The sequence below is a fragment of the Pteropus medius genome, unplaced genomic scaffold (assembly GCF_902729225.1).
Source record: "Pteropus medius unplaced genomic scaffold, Ma_sr-lr_union100, whole genome shotgun sequence".
In the NCBI taxonomy this organism is placed as follows: Eukaryota; Metazoa; Chordata; class Mammalia; order Chiroptera; family Pteropodidae; genus Pteropus; species Pteropus medius.
Genome location: NW_024354498.1, coordinates 357,254 through 382,338, shown reverse-complemented (window position 1 = coordinate 382,338; position 25,085 = coordinate 357,254). Strand labels below are relative to the sequence as shown.

Genomic DNA, 25,085 nt, shown 5'->3' with positions numbered 1-25,085 from the left:
TATCTAGAACCTACTGTATTTCCTTCATAGTTTGCTTCATCTCATCTTCTTAAAGTCTTGTGTTAAAATCTCTAGTTCTTATAACATAAAAATCTTTATTGGTAGATAACAGACTTTGGGGTTAATATTCTGACATCCAAAATTACTATAACGAGTAATTTAACTAAAAAGACAATGAGAAATTTTTTTAAAGGTACATGTCAGTACAATTCAGAGTCAATGAATGGCATTTTTCACCTAGGAAAATGGGAAAGATGTTTTTCAAAGAATAGGATAAAATGTGGCAAAGTTCAGGGAAAGTGCTGATGAGTAAGTGATGCATGCAGCTGCTTTAGAGGGTTACGTGAAATACATATCCAAAACATTCAACACGTGCACACTATTTTTAATAGACATCACTTCTCTACAATTTTCCTAAGGAAATAATTTAAGGATTAAATGTTTTAGCTACTTAGGATATTTACTGCAATGCTGCTTATAATAGCAAGGAAAATTCTAGAAAAAGCCTTGATGTACAGCAATAAATGGATAAATGTATACTTGTAATAATCTGTATAAAAGGAAGCAGTAAGTCTCTTTATTGGACTCCACTTAACATTCACGCCACTCTCCAGGGCACATCCCTTCCTGTCAGTCACCTCTGAGGCCCCAAGGGGTCTACAGGTAGATGTGTAAAATGCTGCGCTGAAGGGCCAGGCGAAGCTCGGGACGGTAGTAGTAAGTCCTGTGTAGGGATGAGGCCTGATGCTAGCAAGCTATCGTGCCACACAGGCCCGATTCCGGGAGTCACATGGCACGCCTCCCCAGCAGTCGTGTTTGTGCCTATGACCGACTGACTATGCCAGAAGTGCCTGTTCATGGTAACTGTGATCTCAGTAAATACTAAAGTAATATGATTTTCTTTAAAAGCACTCCAACTAATTCTGAGGCAAAGCCAAGTTTGTGACCACTAATTTAGAACCCACATAAAGACTGAATCTTTCCTGGGCACACCTTCAGAGATGACTTTTTTCTTCTATGCAGCCTCGTCTTTCTCTTCTGAATTTGATCAACTTCTCATTCCATCAAGGGAAGAAACTGTCTTGGCTGCAGACTCGTGGGAATACCTGCCTTTGGGTTCCTAGGTGACACTGTGATACTAGGTATGACCTCCCTTGCTGTAGTCCCAGAAAATAGTATGGTGTACTGTTCAAGAGTACCCTGGCCCCACACAGCGTGGTTCTGAATCCCGGCACCACCACTTACTAGCGGTGGGACCTTGAGCAAGTGACTTAACCTCTCTGCGCTTCAGTTTCCTGAGTGACCTAGCCCTGTGAGAGGGTTACAGAACCTACCTCAAAGTGCTGGTGGAAAAAAATAAATGAGCTAATGCATGTCAACTGCTGAAGATTGGGCCTACCTAGCACACAGGAAGTGTTCTGTGAGTATTAGCAGCTGTTATTATTATTGTTCTTGCTTTTTAATGCTACATCCTGCCCGGCTCCTAGTGCAGTGCGCTCAAGAGTTGTCTGGCGAGTGAAAGAATGAACACACGGTCCTGTGTTTCCTCACCCGGATCATCTCCGAACGCCTCCACTTGGTATGGCTTTAGATCTAAAGCTTCCCACAAATCTTTCTGAATGCTACATCTTTCAGCAAATCCCTTCACCACAACTTTCCATCGACCCTCTGTAACAAAAGCTGGGAAGTGGAGGGTGGCAAAACGCAAAGGACTCATGTAGGGTTGATGGGCTGTAGACAGCGCAGGGGAACAGCAGCAAAGGTCAGGCTTAAAGAATGCCCTCCGAACTCCTTAGAAGGAAGCCACATATATACTGATCGTTTGAGATATGCATAAGAAAAGAATGTTTCCAATGGCATAAAAAGCCATCTGCCCTAATTTCTTTAGCAGGCAGAAGGCAACATGGTGGGTTCACGATTCATATTGTCTTCAAAGTATTGATTATTTAATAACTCTCTCTCCCTCTGCCTACCCAGCTGCTCTATTCGTTTTGCTTTTCTGATCATCCTAAAAGCTGAATACATTGTTTTTTGCTATGGAAGATGAGAATAGACACTAAACCCGAGACAAGTGCTCAGGCTTTCCCCGGGCACTGTGTCTCCGAGGACTGCTGGTCTCCTACAAGCGCAGTTTCCCCGGGGCTCCACGGGTAGTCCTTTTTCGGGGTCATCGGTAAATCCATGGAGTTAAAATGCCGCTGCCCATCTAAATACAACATGGACTCTGAAACACAAGAGAGAGAACCATGGAAAAACTTGCAGCACCTCAGAAAACCATGATACGAGCACAAGGCTACTCAAGGACACTGGGACAGCGACAAGAATGCAGAACTGGTGCCAGACGAGCACTGTCGAACCAGAGGGTGTGCAAGGTTCCCAAGGGAGCGGGCCTCTACTCTCACCCCTTTCCTTTGGCCAGACCGGTCTTTGACCACCAGTGCCTGCATGCAGCTGGCACCCATCCTACAGACAACAGCCACGTAGGCAGAGCAGCCACGGCCATCTGCGGGCCATGAGGTGTCCTGGGGCTGCAGAAACTCGAAAGCACCATCTCCTAAAGATATGCTCTCAAGTTAACAGGCATCAGTTAACTCCTAATTTTCGATGACAATTTAAAAGGAGAAAAATCTCTTTAAAAGTTGTCTCCGTTGTCAGCGACTAACCATCACTGCTGCTTACCTCCATATGTTCTGGGGAAAACCAAGGGCACATCTTTCTCTGACATGAACGTGTAATGAAAGATATTGGTGGTCGTATGCTCTTTATCGTGCAGAGAGGCTACTTCACTATGTACTCTGACTTGAATGTAATTGTCTTGAGTAAAGCAAACCTAAGAGATTAGAGACATGACAGTCAGTCAGTCAATCTCATTGGGAAGGGGGAACAAAGCAGTCATAAGAGATGCAGTGGCTTCTCTTTCAGGCCCAAATGATAAAAAATTGTATTTTATCTTGTCGCACACCTACCTGGGAAGAAAGAAACAGCAACGATCCAACTTCGACAGGTTTCTGAAACATGATATCATCCACTGCTACTACAAACGGTCGGGAACCACTATTGGGGAAGGCAGAATTTGGGGTCAACTGCAAAATTCAGATGATCTCTATTTTTTTCCCTAACAATGAGCTGAAACAGAATTTAAATGATTAAAGAATAAACCTAGAGAAGGAGAAATAACCGTACCAGTGAGGAATAGTAAGAGATGCCAGTGGGCTCAGATCTATGCCAAAATCACTCTATCTTTTCCCTTCAGCATATCATCACCTCCTTTTCTCAGGTCTTTTCAGGTGTACCTCAGAAATACTGCGGGTTCAGTGGTTCAGTTCTACACCATACAGTAAAGTAAGCATTGAAATAAAGTAAGCATTGAAATAAAGTGAGTCATAATCTTTTTGCTGGTGGGTAATTTGTATAACATCTGTGAAGTGCAATAACTTACCTAGTCGGAGCTACAGTCCTAAAATGAAGATCGAACTCAACCGGTATCAGTGTGGTATTTCTTTTAAAACACAACGTATTTCCCAGCACTTCCATACTGCTCTATAATGTTTCATTCGGGTGCGATAGCATAAATCGCTTCTCAAAAGTTAAGACGACCTTAAATCTAACTCACCCAAAGTTACAAGCAGTAGCCCATGCAAGTTCATATGCTTTCCTCATGAGGAAACCGCCAAAGATCCGATTGAAAATGTTCCTCTCCTACAGGATATAAAATAAATATTAACAAATACAAACTCATGGCCACCCTCGTATACAAAACAAAGGAATCAATGCCATAGAAATGGAGGCAAATTTAAAGGTGTCAAATTGTAGATGAGTATCACAAATTCAAGTTATTCTATTTATATTTTTCACCAAATTACAATACCTGAGGGTGGCAGATTTCCAAGCTCTTCAGCTTTGAATTCTCCATCCACACTGCATTAGAGGGCAAAACTCGACTTCGAAAACTTGCAGTCCTGTGCAAAGGGAGAGTCAGTAAAGCCTGTTAAGGACATGGTTCGGCTGCTGAAAAGTAAACTATTTGCAAACAATCCCAATATGTTCAGGCAAGCTTGGTTCTGGAGAAGTCCAAGGTTTAAAGGCTTTCCCAACATGGACTCTCACCAGCCTCACTTACTTCGAATCCAGTGTGCTAAGAAACATCTCATGTATAGTCGTCTTCTCCTCAGCACTGGGAGCCATTTTCAGTAACGACATGGAGCTGAAGGCGATCCTTCTCCCCTTGTTCACTGGAACGTGGGACAATAGAAAGAGCCACAATCAGAAGAGTCACACTACACATTGGGGTTCCTGAACTGGGCTACCCTGCATCCTACAAAAGCAGTATTCCCGGAGAGCAAAAAGCCCGCTGGAACTTACACATACATCCCACATAAAACTTGGTGATTCTCTGCTTCCACATGGAAGTCGTATCCGCTCAGTGTGAAACCACTTATAACTATCCTGACCTAGCGCCCTGACCAGCAGTTATTTCATTAAGATACATTTCTCATTTCATTAAAAATGACAAAAACAAATGACTTCAATTAATAAATATTGGTTGATTGATAAAATTGTTCAAAATATGGACTCCACAGAACAAAAAATAAGGTATTTTTAATTTCAGTGAATCCTTGGCATTATTAAGACACCTGACTGGTATATGAAGTCCATATATACTCCTACATAATCTCCTCTACAGTACAATGTGCTCTTTAAAGTTTATCTTATTACAAACAAATTAATATACATTCTCCTTTTCTAAAGAGCTCTTCTTCCTCAGGGCCTTCAGGGATGAGTGGGTTTACAAATGCCGGCCTAAAGAGAAGGAAAGAGTACAGTTAAAATGTGCCATCATCTAATAAGAATGGAAGATGAACAACTACCCGCTAGTTTTAAAGTCTTTGCTGTTCGTTTTGGGTAACACTTACTGACGGCTTCACACAAGAACGTGGAACAATTAGGAGAGGCTTCTGGTTACAGCCTTACCTGTACACCAGAAAGTTCACATTATGAAAAGGACATGGCCGTTTGCCAAAATGTTTCACCTGACCCGAATCATGAGGGAACAGTCAAAATAGGTTGTAGAACATTCTACAAGACAACTGGCCCGGACTTTTCAAAAATGTCAACGTCTTAAGAGACAGAAAATAGCAGGGGGACTATTTTAAAGAAACGTGATAACCAACTGCAATACACGATCCTTGATCAGATCCCGATTCAGGGGAAGAAGCTACAAAGGATATTTCGAAGACAACTGGCAAAGTCTGAATATGGATCATATATTAGATCATATAATGCTATCGCTGTTAAATATCTTGGATATAATAAAGACACTGAGGTTACGTAGGAGAATTATCTTATTCTTAGGAGATACATGCTGAACTACTTCTGGGTGTAATAGTCTCAACTTACTTTTAAATGAATCAGGGGGAAAATGTGTATGCGTGTGTGTATTTATACAGAGGGTGGGAAAATAAAGCTGGTGGTAAAATGTTAATTGGTGAATTTAAGTGAAGGGTATGGATATTCAATACATTATTCTACTTTTCTGTAGGTGACAAATTTGTGTAAATAAAAAACTGAGTGAAAAGGAAGATAATATTTCACCGTGGTAGAATCCAAAAGTTTGATGAAACAACAATGGAAACAAAAGAACTGAAAAATGGCAGCTTAGAAAATTGAAATACATCAGCTCAGAGAGGAACTTGCCCTAGTTGATAAGGGAAATGTCTTCTTTACAGAACGCCAGCTAACGTCAAAGGAATGACAGAATTTGAGGATCGCTTTACACCCCTGCATGATTAAAGCAATGATCATCAATGGACATTAAGATCCCTGGAGAAAGACTGATGGGGACCTAGCTATGTGCAGATGACAAAGTATACTTTGGATGTACCCTACATTGCACTACATCCTGTAGATCATTGCTGATCATAAACAGATTAACTGGACTTGACAGTGGCAAGATCGGTATGTTACTACTTGAACTCATTCATCAATTTTAGCATCCCTGTGAGTGGATAATCTATACCTCCTGATGTGAAGCAATATGAGACACCAGATACGTAGATAGCATTACCTATGAAGTGCTCTCGCCAAATATGTTGATCGAGAATCTAATCAAGGCTTTAGATCTAACTTCAGTTTACAAAAAATACCCGAGGTAGAGAAACAAGTCCAAAAGATATATACCATGAGGAAGCGACAAGATCAATCCAGACACCTGGACATTGTATAGAAGAATCAATATGGCCTTACAATGTGGTGACACACAACTATTCTGGTATAAAACAGCCTTAATAGACCGTAGAACTCTGTGAATACACTAAAAGCCATTAAATGGTGCACTTTCAATGCATGAATTGTATATATTAATTGTATCTCAAGAAAGCCACTAACAACAACAACAAAAAAAAAAAAACAGGCTTAAGAGTCAAAAAATCAAATGTGATATGTGGACCTCGTTTGAATCCTAACTTGAACAAATCATTAAAAAGGTATTTGAGAAAAACAATAAGAACTATTAGGATATAGTAAGGATTTCCTAGCATTTTTGTTAAAACGTGCTAATGGTTATGTAGTTACTTAAGAAAATATCCTCATTTTTAAAGAGAAGCCTACACTTAATTATTTAGAGGTGAAATGTCATTATGTCTGGAATTTGCTTTAAAATACTATAAAGAAAATAATATACTTAAAAAAAGATGAAGCAACTATGGCAAAAATGTTAAAATTCTTAAGTCTAGGTGATGAGTACACAAACATTTGTTACATTCTTCTGTCCAGTTTTATGTATCTTTGAAATTATTCAAAATAAGGAATTAGGAAAAAACAACAATTACCCTTTATTTTCAGAGTCACGAGCCACCATTACAAATGTTGCCTCCAAAACAGGACAAAATTCATTGCCATGTAACTAGAGAACAGAGGAAAGAAAACGCAGATGTAAGAAACGCATTTCCTGGGAAGACCCACTACGGTTCTAATAGGTAGCACACACACTTTGAGAAAGGCAGAAATTAGAAAAGGAAAAGTGCATTCAATAACCACCAGCTGCTGAGCTGCCAGGCACAGAACCAGGCACTGGGTGGGAGTGGCAGCATGACCAAGGAGCCTGTGGGCTGGCAAGGAAAAGATCCCCCAAATCCCCACCAGTGCCCTGTGAGGGGTGCTGGGAAGGACACGAATGACGGGTTCTGGAGCTGTGCGTGACTGAGATCCAAGGGCTAGGGTCACAGAGGGACCTTCTGGATCATCATTTCACTGTCCTGCATCATGCAGAATCCCGGCTTTCTTCAGGCCTACCTGTCCTCACAACGGCATACAGAGCCAGGTGGCCCTCCCACCGCTCCCACAACATGACTATTTCCAGGGAACTTTGGTGTGCCAACTACCAGCGCATGTTTGTGTTTCCCTAGCTGAGTCCAGGGGCTCCCAAGAGGGGGTCAGATCAGTGATAATTCTGTGGATTAAGCTAAATATTTATAATGTACAAGTCTTTGAGGTTTTAAGGTGTTTCTTTATCTCCTAGAAGTCTGTACTCCCAGGACAGTCATATCATAACCTGGGGTACAGTCGGTTCCTTCCTCATCAATACTACCTGTTCAGGCTCTATCGCCTTCTCCCTCGACCTTCTTCCAGCATCTGGTCTAAGCCTATTGGTCTTATATATGAAGCCCTCGCCACAGAGCTCAAATTCCTCTCCAGTTCTCCAAACACTCCCTCCCGCACCGTTCTCCATAGCCACCCTAAACGGGAGGTCCTGGAGTGGACCATGCTGTCGCCTCCCCTCCCTGCCTGTCCGATGCCTTCCTCATGGCTGCATTCCTCAACACACCCCTCCCCGCTCCTGCCCCATCCCTACTCCCCACACTGAGCTCACTGTTCCCTCCTTTGTTTGCCAGCTAAATGGAAACAAAGTCCTCTCCTGACTTATACTGAGAGGTTCTCAAGAGAGGTGGATACCACCCCTGTAGGGGCATTTGGAAATATGTAGAGCTGGTCTGGGTTGTCACATGGTTTGGGGGACGTGACTAGTGGAGTTGGGGTAAGCAAGGAGCTAAACAATCGCAATGCAGGGGACAGTCCTGCAGAACAAAGAATTTTCCCACACACAATGCCAACAGTGTCTCTGCTGAGAAATACTGTCTAACACTTAACATACTATATAACAATCATTTATTTGTGTGGCGGCCTCCCTACTGCACCACGGGCTCCCTGAGGACAAAGAGCACCTTCATTCACATTGGTAGCCTAAGCACTTAGCACAAAGACTGGCAGATGACAGCCACCCGATCAGTCACTGCCTGATGTATGACAGAGGCAGGTCATTATTGAGAACTACTAGAATGTAAACTCCAAGAGAAGGGAGCTGTGTCTTGCTCACAGCTGCATACCTAGCACAGAACAGGTACTCAGCCATAAATGGCTGCTAAGTGAATGTTGAATGGGCTCAGTAACTCACACCCAGACCCTGTTGTTGAAGAGCAGACAGCCCAGCAGAAGGGAAAGTGTGTTCGTAAGCAGCTCTGCGGAGCAGAGGCTGGCAGGTCAGAGAAGGGGTGCTGAGGAAGGTGCCATGGGGAGGAACCGGTACTGTGAGGAGGGGGGACCGGGGAAGGATTTGAGCATGGAGTGGCCGGGAAGCACAGGTGGAATGTGGATAAACAGAGCCAGAACCCAAGGATTTCAAGCAAAGGAAAAAGCGTAAGCTATGATACTCATCTACTCGCTTACTGTTTAAATTATGGTTTATTATCATCAACACCTACTAGTGCCGAGCATCGGGAATGTAAAGATGAACAACCGCCTACTCTTATGATGCTCCAAGCATCTGGCAATGAGCTCTAAGAAGGCATATAAATGATGTCGGCGGGAATATAGGTGGAAAGGTGGGTTGGAGCTAATTTACAGAGCACCTTGGATCCTAACTAGTCTAAGGAGTTTAGACTTAAAGCCACAGATAATGGTCACTGAAGGTTTTGGGGAAAAGGGGAGTGATGTGATTTAAGGTTGGCTTTGGAAGATCTAGCTGGCAAAAATATGCAAAATTAATGGAGAGAGAGCAGGCTAGAGGCAAGCAGACTAAGGATAGTTTAGGTACTCACACAAAAGGCAGTGAGGGCTTGAAGGAAACACAGGGCCAACGGGAAGGGGAAGAAAGGACTCTGGTGAGCTGCTGAGGGTAATGAACTTGAAGACTCAGCAAAGGCTACACAGGAAATGGAAAACCTACAGCGATCACAAAGGTTTGGAGCTGGGGAACCAGGAGGTTGCCAAAGGGGAAACTAGAGGAAGATCAGGATTAAAAAGGAAGCTGATACACTCAGTTTGAAACACACTGGACTGGAGGTAGCAAGGGCACATGTGGGCCAAGGGATATAACAGGTACTTGGAAAGGGAGGTCTGGAGGGTCAAGGCCAGAATAGAGATTTGGGACCATCTCCATAGTAACGGTAATAAATTAACATTATTCCAACATCTGATTAGTGGTTACTGTGCGACAGGCAACGTACCAACTACTTCACATGGGTGGGTTGTTTTTCATTTTGCCCTTATTGCCCCATATAATGGGGTACTGTTTCCATGTTGCACTTGAGAAAACAGAGGTTCAGAGACGGTAACCGATTTACCCGCAGTCGCATGGCTACTAAGCAACAGAGCTGGGATTTGAACCTGTGCGCACGCAAACCAGAGGCAGAGCGCCAACCCCCAAACTCCCTCTCTGGATTGGAAAGGACCACTCAAGTATAAGTTATTAGGCAAAATGGCCAATGAGAAATGCAAATTTAAAACAAACATTTGTACTTGCCTGACATTGATTTTCATCGGCTCTTTCCTCTCAACAATTCCTGTATTTCTTTTTCTGTTGGACCTACTTGTCCAAGATTCAAATTGCCAAGATTCCCTAGAAAGCTGGTCCTATGCCAGGAATCTGCTGTGTGTGGCACCAAGCAGTCCAGGAATCGACCACGAAGATTAAAAAAGAATATGGACAAATCATAGCAGCATCTCCAACTTTGCTGTTTTGTTTTAAAAACAGTATTCCTGTCAGCTACAGCAACATGGGAGTTAAAGAATCCAACTGCTTACATATATCATCAAATAAAAAAACTACTGATTTTGACAAATAACTTTAATTACCGCAGAGCAAGCTTCAGACTTTTTCCAAAAGGTGAAATGCTTCATAATTCCGTAACAGAAAAAAATGTATCTAATAACAGATGTACTGAATATTCTGGCACAACTGAATAGGTCATTCTTAAATAAGTTTTCATAATTAAATCTTGGACATACTCTGAATTATTTGATTTCTGTGCTCTTATCCTCCTTGAGGTACTTTTTCTTGTCATATTTCTTCATTTCTTTATAACAGCTATTCTGTATTTTGTTCATTAAAGGAGCTGCTCCTAACTTCTGTAATAGTCTAAATGACTCTTCTGGGTTACACTGTGTCCCCAAAAAGATGTGCTGAAGTCCTAACTCTCAGTACCTGTGAAGCTGACTTGATTTCGAAATAAGCTTGTCGCAGATATAATCAGTTAAGATGAAGCCATACTGGAGGAAGATGGGCCCCTAATCCAGTATTATCGATGTCTTCATAAAAAGAGATGTGAAGACACAGACACACAAGGGGAAAATGCCATGTGACGATGGAGGCAGAAACTGAAGTGTTAGAGCTGCAAGCCAAGGAACGCCAAAGATTGGCAGCAAACCACCAGAAGCTAGGAAGGAGCGAGGAAGGATTCTCTCCTACAGATTTTAGAGGGAGCATGGTCCTGCTGAGACCTTAATTTTGGACTTCTAGTCTTCAAACTGAGGCAATTCATTTCTGTTGTATTAAGCCCCCTGGTTTGTGGTACTCTGTTACAGCAGCCCCAGGAAACTAAGTGACTAATCCCATTCATACCTGACATAACTCAGACTTCCGTGAAATTCTCTGGGGCAAAATTAGCAACAAACACCTTAATATGGAGCCGTATGTGATTTGAAAGTAATAAACAGTAAACATAAACGCCAAATAATGTGCCAGTCTTTGTCCGGGAGGAAGATTTTAATACCACGCCATCTGTAAGTTTTTCTAGAAGAAGTGAGCTATATACCTGTCTATGGACAGACAGGTAAATAAGAGCTGCTTTCACGGAGAGTAGCAGGTTATACTGGAACAAGGGGTCAATCTTTGAAAACAAACACACCTGGAACATTTTCATCTTCACTTCCATGGATGTCTTCCCCGCCCAACTAACATGGCCGCTGAACTTGATGTCCTGTTCTGGGCTTAGGCTCTTCTTACGCATGTCTGCAAAACAGAAAATCAATCTGAGTCCGAACCACACCCCAAATTTTCTGTACTGTAAACGAACAATTTCATCTGAAATTTTGGCAAATTCTACTACGTCCTTCCTTCGAAACTAAAAAGGACTTTTTTGACATACAAAAAAATTTTGTTATATCTTTTTGAAAAAGGTAGACAATGCGAAGAATATAAAAAATAAAACTGGAACCATGCAAAACACTTCCACCTAAAGATAATTATAATAAATATCTTGGTACATATATATATAGCACTCTAGACATTTTCATATGCATATATACATAAAATTTTCCCCATAAAAGGAAAATATTTCCTCTTACCTCAATAATATCTTGTAATTACTAAGAATTCTAAGTATGCATAGAAAATAATACCACTTACCAATCCTGTCCACCAGGGCTGTAACTATAGATAAAGGAGACATCTTAGCTGAATGAATTTTGGTGTGCATGTAGCAAATAAGAACTGTAGGAAAACAGAAGAGAACCAAATAAAGGAAAAGCAAAATTATTCTCAACATTCATAATCTACTCCCTGAAATTCACAAAAAGTCTTATCTTGTTTTGAAGACCCAATCTCCCATGTTCCAACTGGTCTTATCCTAGGACCCGAGACTTACAAATTGAAGAGGTTTGGGAATCCTGTAATCTGACAGCCCGCTCAATTTTAGAACTGGTGAGGAGACCGAAGCCCAAAGCCCAAACCCACCAAGCGGCTGGCTTGTCACTACTCCGCAGAGACACAGTGCCTGAATCAGCAAAAGATTCCAGCACTGAGTCTGACAGCACCCAAACATCTTCAGAAAAGAGAAACAAATCACAAGGACTTGGCTACCTGTTTTCCTCCTGACTCTTTCCTAATCGTGAAGCAATTATTTTGCTCGGTTATCCCGTCTTCCTCATAACACCCTCAGCTCCTACACCACCCTGTGGGTCATCTGTATACTTCCCACATTCAGGGGTTTTTAAAAACTATTTTCCATATTTTAACAAGCATTTCTACGTGCCAACCACGATTCTAATGTGCATTACAAATACTAACTCCTTCAAAGTTGTATTATACTTCTGTGTTTAGCGGCCTCCCTGCATGCCCCATGATTCATTCAAATTTGTATAATCAACCTCAGAACTGGGTCTGTGCTCAAACAAGATTTCTTGAGTGAGAATAAATCCTTCTCTCCACGCACCTGCTAAAGGATATACTGGGGGAATGAGAGGCTAAAAGCAAAAAGCTCCATTTAAAAGCCTTAGTGGCACCCAGACACCATATGCATCTGGCCTATGGCAATATTAGTGGAAATGAAGAGAAAAGATCCAAGAGCTAATAAGAAGGGAGACTTGACAAGACTTCACTATGCCCAGGTTTTGAGCTTGCATGAGTGAAGGCGGTACATGTTTGCCGAAAAAGGGAATGCAGGAAGAGCAGAATGGGCTGTTTTCAACATGTTGAATTCAAGAAACCTATGGCTCATCTAAATGAAGACGTCCAGCAAGCAGGAGGACAAACTGGTCTGCAACTCAGAAAAGCAGGCCAGGAAATGGACCTTCCTAAGCATTCTACATACTGATAGCAACTGAAGCACGAGGAGTAAATTAGATTATTTCTAGAGAATGTACAGATAACAAAAAAAGGGCAGAACATAAAACCCTAGGGATAACTGGCATTTAAGGGATGATCCATAGAGAAAGAGGAGCCTATTCAAGAGACTAGGAAGGGGCAACTAGAGAGGCAGGAGGAAATGGCACCAAAGCCCAAGGATGAGTCTGACAGTATCGGGAGCTGCAAAGGGGCCAAGTTAAGTCCTGAAAAGCACTCAGCAGGTCACGCGATATGGGAGCCAGTGGAGAGCTTGGCATAGCAGTTCAACGGCATGAGGGGCAGAAGATATAACATGGCAGGCTGGGAAATAACAGGAGGTCAGAGTACAGAGGCAGTGAGAGCAAGTGATTTCTTCCAGTTCTTTCCAGAAAGTTAGCTCTGAAGTGAGGAAGAAAGACCATTCGAAAGTGTTATAAAAGAAGGGTCCTTTACCTATTTTTCATTTTAAGATGGAAGAAACGTAAATATGTTTTTAAATTTAGGGAAAAGAAAAGGTGAGAAAAGGCCTAAGATATTAGGGAGAAAGAATGTATGATAAGGCAAGTTCCTTGAAATGAAATATAATCAAGTGAACAGGTGAAAGGGATTGGCCATTAACAGCAAGTAATGGGGGAAAAACAGGGTAATGGCAGAGGAGTTTGTGTATTTAGGGACACCTAAGTAAATCAAAGTCAAATATTTGAGAGTGTATGTGTGTGTGTGTGTGTGCGCGCGCGCGCGCGTGTATGCGTGTAATTTTCTGTAAAGGCAAGTAAGAATTTTTAAGCAGATTTATTTAATCTGAAGAAAAAAGCAGCTAAGTATAACTCTAACAATAGCCTTATGTCTGTATTTTAGGAGCAAGCAGGGTGGCCCAGGGTGAGGTGCTGAAGCCCTAGTGGGGTCAGGAAGACTTGCAGAGAGGCAACGAGAGCGACAGCGCAGCATGGTGCAGCTTGGGCACAATGAGGAGGGTGACCTGCAGAAGGGGACCTGGCATGGCATGGGGTAGAACCCCAGAGAGGTGAGGGGAGCATCCGTGAGCGGCTAGGGGTAGCATGTATTAGGGGTGGTAAGTAAATGTACTAAGGATAATGGAGCCAGTCGGAGAATGGAATTACAAATATAAAAAGGGAGGAAATAAGAATAAACCTGTGGTGTTGAACTGGAACTATCAGTGCGAGCCCATGGTTTTCACAAACAAACAGATAGATAAACACAGAGGTAAATGTATGTGGATGTGCAGATATTCCCCAGCTTGTCCACTGAAAGGGTGTGGGAGCAGTCACACCCCAGCAGCAACGACCGCTCCCAGCACCCAGATCTTGGTTTCTAAATATCATTCTCCATGAAAAAGAAGCAGGGCTCCTTAGAGGTTTGGCTGATTCTAGGTCTGGGGCAGGGAAAGTACAAATGCGCCTAGAACATCTTGCTGTGTCAGAAAGTGAGGAAGTGCTCAAAGAATAATGGGGACACATCAAAAAAACACAGAAGTCTGCTTCAACAGACTGGGACAGTCCTGGGACAATTTGAGAATCAAAACAGATGACAGTAACAGATTATAACTCATTCAATAAAATAGGAATCCCTGTGTCCTATAGATTTTAAAGTAATAAACTGACAGTCTGGTGAGGAATGGATACTTATAAGGTCTCAAAGTATCTCCCTACAAGGTACTTAGTTACAAAGGGAAAATGAGTAACTTTACAGTGAAGAAGCCTGGGAGACACCACCTTCATCAAGAAATCAAAGTTAACATCAAAGTAATAGGACAAATTAGAATTATGCACCACTTGATAAGATGTGATAAGAATACAGTATCCCTTCTGTGACAATCCTGCCAAAGATGCACATCCTGAATCTAAAATTGGGGAAGCATCGAACGAACCCAAATTGAGAGAAATTTCCCAAAAGAACTGGCCTTTGACCTTCAAAAGTGTCAAGGTCATGAAAGTCAGGAAGACGGAGGCACTATTCCTGACACAACTAAATACAACGTGTGGTTCAGAACTGGATCTTTCTGCTATAAAGGCCCATTAGCAAAAGTTGAATGGGGTCTGAGGACTGAACAGTCTAATGTCTCAGTGTTATTTCCTCATTTGATGGTTATATTGTGGTTATGTAGGAGAATGTCCTTGTTTGTAGGCAATAGACATAAAAATATTTGGGGGTGATGTGCATGTCAGCAACATATTCTCACATCATTCAGGGAAGAACACTTCTTTGCGCTTATTTGCAACTTTTCTATAAGTTTAAGGCTTCTGAAGTTATTAGAAAGAAGGATTAATCATATTATAACTGTTGAATAGGAAGCTACATTTTGGGGGAAAAAATTATGACATGAGGTGCAGATGCCCCTCTTTTTCTGCTTTTTTAGAATATCCTCATGTGTGCAAGTTAAAGAATAAAGAAGGCCTTTCTAGCCATAAGATTCAATGGATAGCTGTGAGTTCTACTTAGAAATACTAAAATAATACCAGTACCTCCCAAGCTGTCAAGATCCTCAAGAATCCTGCCAAATCTGTGAAATAAAGAAAAGTGGGATTACATAAAAATCATGATTGCCTTTTAAAAAAAAATACACTTTGGGGTGATGAAAATACTCTAAAATTAATTGTGATGATGGTTGCACAACTCTGAATATACTGAAAACCACAGAAGTGCACACTTTAAATAGGCGAATGGTACGATGTGTGAATTTTATCTCAAAGCTGCAATAAAGGAAAGAAAGAAAATAAAAACAAACAATACAAATAAAAATAGTGCTGCGTTACCTTACGGTGTTTTGAACAGTCAAATATTTCTCTCGTAATTCAGGCTGACTGCCCAAAGGCAAGAGAACTTCGATATAACTGTCTTTCATTCTCCTAGGTGGCAGTCCATTCTGTGACTTAGCCAAAAATCTATGAAGTGATTTTCTTTCCTCCATTATTTTCACATGATCTCTGAGAAGAAAGGATGAAAGCCTCATGAAACACAGGAGCAGTGCCACCCTGCAATTCCAGTGACATATGGGCCAGTCAGACACCCTCAAAGGAGGAAAGAGAACGTCTGGACCTACCTTATCTCCCCTTCCTTCCCTCCCTTTCCACCTGCCATTCGATGGAATTAAAAACTTCTGTTAAAATTTCTTAGAGTAAATAGGAAAAACATTTATTAAGTGACATACCCAAGTGAATCATATATTCACTCTCATCAAAAAGTACATTCGAATAATAGAACATTTGAAATCAAATTAAAAATACAAAGATGGACACAACAGTATATATATGGGATAAAGAACGACATGGCCACCGAACTCCATATTCCCATTTCTCACCTGGATAGTTCTCGTATTCTCTGTGCCCCAGCTCTCTCTATCTCTCTCTCTGCCTTCAATTTCAGGAAAGAGAGACAGAGGAGGAATAATGGAGTATATCCAAAGAAGTATGGAAGGCAGAGCAGAAGGTAAAGAGGAAGAGAATGTGAGGAGGCAGAAAATAAATAAAAAGAAGAGATGATTAAGAAGAAGAGAGAGACAAGGGGATAGGGAACTCAAATGTTGACAATATCATTAATTAAGATGTCTTCCCAAGCTTCACTTACAAAGTATTTATTACTGCCAAAAAGATTTAGCCTACAAAAAAATATATGGGATATAGGAACAAGTTAAATGGCACCAGATAAATGCAGAATGTGAACCATTCAAGACAAATGGCTTGACCTCTTTAAAGGCAAGCTCATGGGGATTTAAAAAAAAGATATTATTCTAGATTAGATAGATTAGGGGAGACTAAAGAGTCATAACCACTGACTGTAATAGGCAATTCTTTATTGGATCTTGATGTTTTTTTAAAAACAAAGCTATAGAAGACATCCAAGGAACAGTTGAGGAATTCTGAATATGGAGGAGTAATATTCTATTAGGGGATTACTATCGATTTCACTACATAACAGAATGTCTCATTTGTTGGAGATATACTACTGCTCATTTTGTTACAAATGTATTTATTATTGAAGATGTATGCTAGAGTGTCATAGTACCTATAATCTACTTAGAAATAGTTCAGCCTATATATATATATATATATATATATATATATATATATATATATATATATATATATTGGCAAATCTGGGAAAATGTTTATAAGTATCTGATCCAGAGGGGACATAGGTATTCTTTCTTTCTACTACTTTTTTCTTTCTTTCTACTTTTCAGTAAATTCAAATTTTCACATAAAAAGTTAAGAAGTCAATAGATAATTTCTATACCAACAACAGATTATTGTATGTCCAGTGATCACTCGTGCTGTTTCTTTTTATCTCACTTTAGTCTCAAAATTCTGTGCACCGAAAGAGATATTATTCTATTTTACATCAGGAAAATACTGAGTGGCAGACAAAGATTGCATGGGAACCTGGTTAGTCGTGAGCTGACGAGAAGGAATGAAGAAGTCAGGATGCATGAAATAGAAAAACCAGGAAACTTGGGTTCGAGTCCCAAACCCTGACACTTAAATCATTTGATCTGAGTTTCAGTTTCAACATATGTAAAAAAAAAAAGAAGGATGAGAACACATACCATAAACATATCACAAGTTTTGTCGAGAAGCAGTGAAGTAATATACCTGATTACAACTTTGAAAAATGTAGAGTATGTGTAAATCACATCATTTTATGAGATAATGCATTAACTGATTAATATGTTGGAATATTGATATTCTCCCTCAAGTAAAAAAAATACTTCTCAACCCATTTCTGAATGCAGGGTCCCCCACCCCCACAATGAGACCTTCCACTGAGCTTAAATAATGCCTAGCATACCACTTTAGGGATGAAAGAATGAATGAACACACAAAAGTGCATACCTCCAGTTTGTAGATACTCCTACTATCTCCCGCAACTTATCTCGAACTGAAACAAAAATAAAGAGGTCATTCCATGAAACGAGAAATATGAGAACTGGATTATGGCAACAAGCTCAAGAACTCTGAAAAGCAATTCATGCACTCAAAAGCTTTAAAGAGAAAAAATGGCATAGATGACAGAGGCTTTGTTTATCCTGCATCAAAGTTGTGACAGAAACACGGAGCAAATAGCAAGCAAAGTCACCAGAGATCTAGATGAACAGAACTACTACAACTAGGGAGAGAAATAAGAAATCACCCTGCAATGGTAGGAGCGGGTGAAGACACAAAGCTGTCCAATCCTAAGCAGCTGAGTGGGACAAAGGCAGATGCCTCTTAAAGGGGCTATGTCCCGAATGGACTTTTGCAGTGACAGACTTCCTCACTCTGAGCACTAGTGCCGGGTCAGCTGCTGGAGGGGGACAGGGCACCAGGGACTTACAGGGGGACACCAAGTTGTTGGAGTGAGGGCCGAGGTGAGACTCGCTCTGTACAGAAGTGCCCGTGGTATGCACTGTTCCTCTGTTGAGCCCGCCCCCGTCCCAGTGCACGAACTCAGCACCACCATAGCTAAGACATCATCCAACTGAATAACAAAGGTCGCTCCACACAGAGGATTCCCTGAAACTCCACCTCCCCCAACTCGCAGCCCCACCCAAGCCATATCCAGTTGTGTCCTCAGCGAGTCCAGTGCTCTTTGCTGAGCCAACTCCAAGACCCGCACTGGTGGCAGCTGACCATAGTTTCTGCCGTGGCCTCTTGAGGCAACCATAAGCACAATCTGTGGATTGTTTGCTGAATCTTAACAGGTGGCCCCGGAGGCTGAGGTGAAATTTGGCCTGCAGCTGAACCCCTCTCAGGACTGTGCCATGGGACACCTACTACACAAAGCCACGCTAATAAGACCGAGAGACTTAGGAGCTTTGCTTAGTACATAGAAACAGACACAGAAAGGCAGTCGAAATGGGAAGACAAAGAAACAGAAACCATACGAGAGAACAGAGATCCAGAAATAATGGAGTCAAGCAATCTAACAGATGCAGAGTTCAAAACTGGTTATAAAGATGCTCAATGAACTTATAAGAAGTGTAGATGAACTCAGCGAGAACTTTAACAAAGAGATAAAAAACATTAAGATGGAAATGGAAATTATAAAAGGGAGCCAGTGAGAAATGAAGAACACATTATCTGAGATGAAGAGTATTAGAAGGAATCAACAGAATGAATAAAGAAGATCGAGGATGAAGAAGCCAAGGACCCTTGATCAGAATGGCAAGAAAAAAGAAGCCAAGACTATAATAATAATTTGATGAGCCTATGGAACACAAGTAAATGTAAAAATATCCGTGTCATAGGGGTACCAGAAGGAAAACAAGTTGAAGAGCTATTTGAAGAAATAATGATGGAAAACTTCCCTCATCTGGTGAAGGAAATAGACATACAACTCCAGGAAGCTCAGAGTCCCAAAAAAGATGAACCCAAAGAGGCCCACACCAAGACACATCATAATTAAAATGCCAGAGGTTAAATACAAAAAAAAAAAATCTTAAAAGCAGCAAGAGAAAAGCAGTTAGTTACCTATAAGGGAGCACCCATAAGACTGGCAGCTTGAGAAAGCAGGACAGAAGGGCTTGGCACAAAATATTTAATGTAATGAAAACCCAGGATCTACAACCAAGAATACTTTATCCAGCAAAGCTATCATTTAGAGTCGAAGGACAGATAAAGAGCTTTTCAGACAAAAATAAGCTAAAGAAAGTTATCAACACCAAACCAGTATTACAGGAAATATTGGAGGGACTTCTCTAAGAAGAAAAAACGTATCAAGACACGAAGAAAGAATGGTAATAACTATATTCCTATCAACAAGTACCTCAAGTGGAAAAGATTTAAGTGCTCCAATCAAAAGATAGAGTGGTGAATGGATAAAACAAGACCCCTACGTATACTGCCTATGAGAGACTCACTTCAGATTGAAAGACACACAGACTAAAAGGAGATGGAAAAAGATATTGCCTTGATGGACCTAGAGAGTATTGTGCTGAATGCAGTAAATCAGATAAAGACAAATATCACATGATTTCACATATGTGTGGAATCTAATGGACAAAACAAATGACAAAAATGGAAATAAACATAGATACAGAGGATATTTTGAGGGCTACTAGATAGGAGAGGGGTTGGAGGGGACGGTGAAAAAGATCAAAGGGATTAAGAAGTCCAAATGGATAGGTACAAAATGGAGATATAAAGCGTAGCATAAGGAAAATAGTTAATAATGTAATAAGTATGTAAGGGGAAGACAGCACTAGATTTAGTGGGATGATCACTTTGTGAATTATACAGATCTCTAATCACTATGCTGCACAACTGAAACTAATATATTATTGAATGCCAACTATAATCGAAAAAAATTCATTGAATCGTACAATGTAAATACGAGCAACTAAATGTCTATTATATTTCAATAAAGCCGAGAAAAAAAAAAAGCTTTAAAGAACCATGAATTTCCATTTAATGTCACAAAAACAGCTCCAAGAAAGGATCAGAGGCCTCTGCTTCCTGAAAACCTGAAATAACCATTGTCTCCTTAATGAAGAAAAGAATATCCTGAAGCAAGCACTATATAAACAAACAAAAAAGGGATGGGGCTATAGCAGTGTCAGGAGGAGTCCCTTTATGATGCAAATCTGAGTATCATTCTAATTCATTTTTCATATATTAATATAGCCTAATCGTTAGAAAAGTTTAAGCCAGAAAAATGAAGCAAAGATATAAACCAGGGAATAGCAAAGAATGCGATTTAATTTTAGTTAATGCCCACTGCCCAAAAGCTGAAGAATTATTGCAAAAGAAAGAATTAAGCACTCCGTTGATACTAATTACCATACACACCATGGTTCACGTGTATAGGTGAACATGCTATATGGATAAAGGGAAAATAAATTAGATAAGCAGTAGTAATCCAAATCTAAAAAATAAATCTATAGGATTTCAAATAATATGTTGAGTTCATATAGTTTTTTTCTAGCATTTTAAAATATGTACATTACATTTATAGGAAATTAACTACAACAATCCCTGGTCCTTCAATAACTAATAGATCAAAACCAAATATGGGTATATTGACATGCACTTTAACTTTCATGAAAAAAACGGTTGATTTTACTATCAAACAATTGTTATAGACCATAAATTTGGTGCAAACTCTAATTATAATTAAATCATAGAAAACTACAATAGCCATTAGTAAATTAGTCTTATTTGTTTTTCTTTCTCCTGAGTTCCTTGAATAAAAGAATGGACAGAAAGTACACAGAACAGTACACAGCCTATTGATGCTCACAGACATGAGATGAGTATTACTAATTTAAGTAGTCAATGTAAAAAAAAAAGGCTGGTGCCGAGGGCCAAGAAGAATTTTAAATTATATTTAAACACTTATATTTCCACCCTTTAAAGAAGCTACAATTAATGAATACTCCTAAAATGATAAAGACATTCGTAGTTTACATATCAGATTAGTAATTGAAATTAACTTCAATTAAGCATGGATTAAACAGGGTCCTTCTAACAAAACTGTAGACCAGGAGTGTTTAGTGGGAACAACTGAAGGGCTCATCTCTTACTTATACAGCAACAGATTTCTTTTTCCCACGCATTCCCCTTCAGTACCTACACACAGGAAGTGGAAATCATTTAAAAAGCTCCATCCTCAAGGCTCCCAGGAACTCTACCCACAGTTATCCAGGTCATTTTATAAATGAGTTTATAAAAGATCTATCTTTGGTATGCCTCATTTCCCCTAAACTATCTATCTATACACCAAACAAATAAAACAGGTTTTTCCACAACATGGACCTAAAAAGCAAACACCCATGCTTGCCTTCATGAATATGGAAGACTCTCTGCTTCTCGGGATTCTGGGATCCCTGAGTCAGCCCTCTGCCAGGAGTAAGCAGCTCCCTGTTCAAGGTAGAAAGCCTACAAAAAAGGAAAAAGACACTCTTATAGTAGGTTCCATGGCTTCTTCTCTGGCAAGCCCAAATGCCTGTGCTCCTCCCAGAGTACTTGGCGATCCCATATCCTTAGCATAAGGTCATGTGCCACATAACGTTCCGGTCAACAACAGACTGCATATACAACAGTGGTACACCATATAGCTTAAGAGTATAGTAGGTTATACCGTCTAGGTTTGTGTAAGTATGTTCGCAACAACAAAATCACCTAACAATGCGTTTCTCAGAACTATCCCTGTCGTTAAGCGGCACATGACTGTATTGTATATTGTCTTGTAGTGGTCTGTACTTGTTTCTCAAGTATATGCATATTTGCATATGAGGCTACACAATAAATCATCTAACTAGAGTAAACATTTAAGAGCAGACACCAATTAGGTAACTATCTACAAAATAAATAATCAACCAGATTTAATAGATTTATTCTTGCTCTTTCTAGTTTATTAGCTTCAGAAGCCCAGAATCGATTTGGTAAACAGCTGAGTATATTAATTATGAACATTTATTTTGTTCTTTACTATCACACTATATCTCCTCAATGAATAAGCTAACCCCAATTATAAACTAATCAACTTTGAAAAGAGAATTAACCCTTCCCAGACTCAAAGTATTTATTGGACTTAGGCAGAAATTTCCTAATCCCCAATGAAATAAAAGCTATTTATCCAAATGTGCCTAACCTATTCTGCCAAAATAAGTTATTTATGTGGGTTTTGATTCACTGTTGCTTTGTTTACTCCTAACCACACACTATAATATCAGGGATAACAAACACACGTATAATATCAGGGATGGACAAATCGATCAGCTGAGAGCACAACTGAAGGCAAGGCATTGAAGAGGTCATGAACCCTAAATACTGTTACTCATTCCAGCTCAAGTCACTAGTAAATTCTTATTACCTGATGCCAGAACAAGTGATGACTACCTCCTAAAAACGTATATTTTGAATCTTCTTTAGAACCAGATGTTACTATAGATTTCTCTTCTGAATTATAGCATTCAGAGAAAGTCTCTCAGTAAAAATATTTGGTGAGATCTACACGTAGTCATGACACCTGTGCTGCTAGAACAAACCCTTGTCTTTTCACTAAATCAACTAATCTAACTGTAAAGAACACATAAATATGAGCACATGCTCAATGGCCAATTTAACTCCTTAGCCATCCAGTCATCACACTGGCTGTGAAACAATCCTTGCTGGTCGACTACAACCAGAATGCTTACTGGAGTGTCTGGGGTTTGGGTTTTGTGTTTCTTCTTCAAACACATAGCTAACAAACCTCTATCTTTTTAGATCTATTTTTTTCATTATAAATTTTCTATTTCTGTACTTGTATATGTATGTTAATGTTTCAGTCTTCTTGTTCTTGACTTTCTAATTTGTATTTTTTTCAGAACGGGATCTGAATTTTCTTTTTTTCTCATTACTTCATGCTACATATTTCCTGTAGGTTCAAATCCCTTACTGAAAGAAACAGGGTATGTAGGTCTTCATTCTTCCATCTCAAATCCTAGCATTCTGCAACTGAACGTAGAAAGTTTTAAAAAGGGCACTGGAAAAAGCTAATATTTTCCATTGCTACTACTAGCTGAAAGAGAAAAAAAAAACCATGCCCTCGACACATTAACAATTATAATAGATGCAGTAGGTGCTCCCAGTATAAGAAATGAGATCTGATTCTGAGTGATTAAATATTTTAAATACTCATTACAAACTAACAGGAGTTATATAACTGACCTCACATATTTGGATAAATATGTATATATACGCAAGGAATTTTGTTTTGTTACCCTAAGGAGCAGCATCTTCCGAAGAATGAGGAAAACCATCCCATCCTGCCTGAGAGGCCATATTGTGCAGCTGTTAAGATCCTGACCATGTTGTTGGTTAGCTGAGTGGTCTTGGGCAAGTTATCTAACCTCTCTAAGCTTAAGTTTCCACATCTGTAAAATGGGGATAATAATCGTACCTATCCTATAGGACTGTCATAAGGATAAAGATGTTAACGAATGTTAAACCCTTAGGTGTGTACCTAGTACACTAACAAGTTCTCAAAAAACATTAACACTATGATGGCACATCTCTGAATGGAGACTCAAATAGAGACGGTAATATTACCATCAGGGCTATCTGAACTCCGGTGCTGCCTCGGTAACACTGGAGATTCTTGGTTATTTTTGCTGACGCAGAGACAATTCCAGCACTGTTAGACTTATGAAATGTAATATTTATTAAAAGTATATTTTAGTAGGACAGGCCATGCTAAGGAAGCCTGTAGCCCCGTGTAATTTGGGAGATGAAAAGATAAAAGACAGAGTACACTCCAGAGGAGGAGCAGGTTTTCAGCAAAGAGGGCTGTAACAATGCAGAAGTGGGAAAGTCTGTATTATATTAGGACTGCCATGGGTGGTTACAAAGGCATTCCTAGGTGACTGGCGCGTGAGATCATTTTGATTGACATTTGGCTGCTATATAACTCCCTGCCTACTGCACATGTGCTTACCCAGAATTCAATCTGTTATAATTAGATTCATGAACTTCCAGGCATAGTCATATTATGATGGTATAATAAGGCTGAGGTTTGGGGCAGGTTAGGGTCGTACTTTTTACACAAGCTCATTTGTGGCTTGTTAGGCCAGTAGCTTTTATGGCCCTAAGATTTGGGTTAATTTATAACCCTAAAAGGGGCAGTGTTTCTGGGAGGTCCTTAAGGAAGGTCTTCAAGGAAGGTTTCTATGGTTACATAACTGGGCCTTCACTCCTGTTCCTCATGTCTGTCTAACTACCTAACAGTAAAGAAGAGAGTTGATGAATATAGAGTAATACTTGGGCCAAATTACATAGAAAATTGTGGTCCTGCAGCCCTGTTCTTTGCACACTACCTTAAGAAATAGGGAAATATATCCCTGTAAACAATAAAGGCACAATTTGAATGCTTTTTAAAAAACTGTTGACTGTACTAACCATGTATTGGTATAATAATTTTTTATTATCTTGTGAACATTCAGCTTATGGTAATTTTTCACTACAATTTGGTATCCTAACTACTGGTAATCGGATAAAAACTGTGGGCCCTCATTCGATGGGGCAGGGTTCATTTTACTGACACACAAAATGGTATATACTATTCCAGAAGATCCATAGACCACTCCCTTTTGACACCCCCACAGGCCCCTATATTTAAAAGATTTGGGTTCAGATCAACCTCCTGAAGAAACTGAGGCCCAAAGAAATTAGATGACTTTTCTCCAGTGTCAGTAAACTAAACTGAGCCCAGTTCTTCTAATCTTAATCAA

The 25,085-nt window shown here is 40.1% G+C and overlaps 1 protein-coding gene across 2 annotated transcripts in view; it reads right to left on the bottom strand.

Annotated features, from left to right (window-relative positions):
• ACOT9 (acyl-CoA thioesterase 9) overlaps positions 1 to 25,085 on the bottom strand; it is a 27,492-nt gene continuing 2,407 nt past the window's right edge. For both annotated transcript variants that reach the window (XM_039852338.1, XM_039852339.1), the window contains exons 2-16: positions 21,653 to 21,750; positions 20,662 to 20,688; positions 17,728 to 17,773; positions 15,652 to 15,822; positions 15,361 to 15,398; positions 11,681 to 11,764; positions 11,181 to 11,284; positions 6,828 to 6,901; positions 4,733 to 4,800; positions 4,121 to 4,232; positions 3,869 to 3,959; positions 3,614 to 3,699; positions 2,967 to 3,054; positions 2,680 to 2,830; positions 1 to 2,224 (exon numbers count right to left, since the gene is read on the bottom strand). In XM_039852338.1, the coding sequence (XP_039708272.1) occupies positions 2,076 to 2,224; positions 2,680 to 2,830; positions 2,967 to 3,054; positions 3,614 to 3,699; positions 3,869 to 3,959; positions 4,121 to 4,232; positions 4,733 to 4,800; positions 6,828 to 6,901; positions 11,181 to 11,284; positions 11,681 to 11,764; positions 15,361 to 15,398; positions 15,652 to 15,822; positions 17,728 to 17,773; positions 20,662 to 20,688; positions 21,653 to 21,750 (1,387 nt within the window). In that variant the 3' untranslated portion in view covers positions 1 to 2,075. The remainder of the gene's footprint in view (positions 2,225 to 2,679; positions 2,831 to 2,966; positions 3,055 to 3,613; positions 3,700 to 3,868; positions 3,960 to 4,120; positions 4,233 to 4,732; positions 4,801 to 6,827; positions 6,902 to 11,180; positions 11,285 to 11,680; positions 11,765 to 15,360; positions 15,399 to 15,651; positions 15,823 to 17,727; positions 17,774 to 20,661; positions 20,689 to 21,652; positions 21,751 to 25,085) is intronic.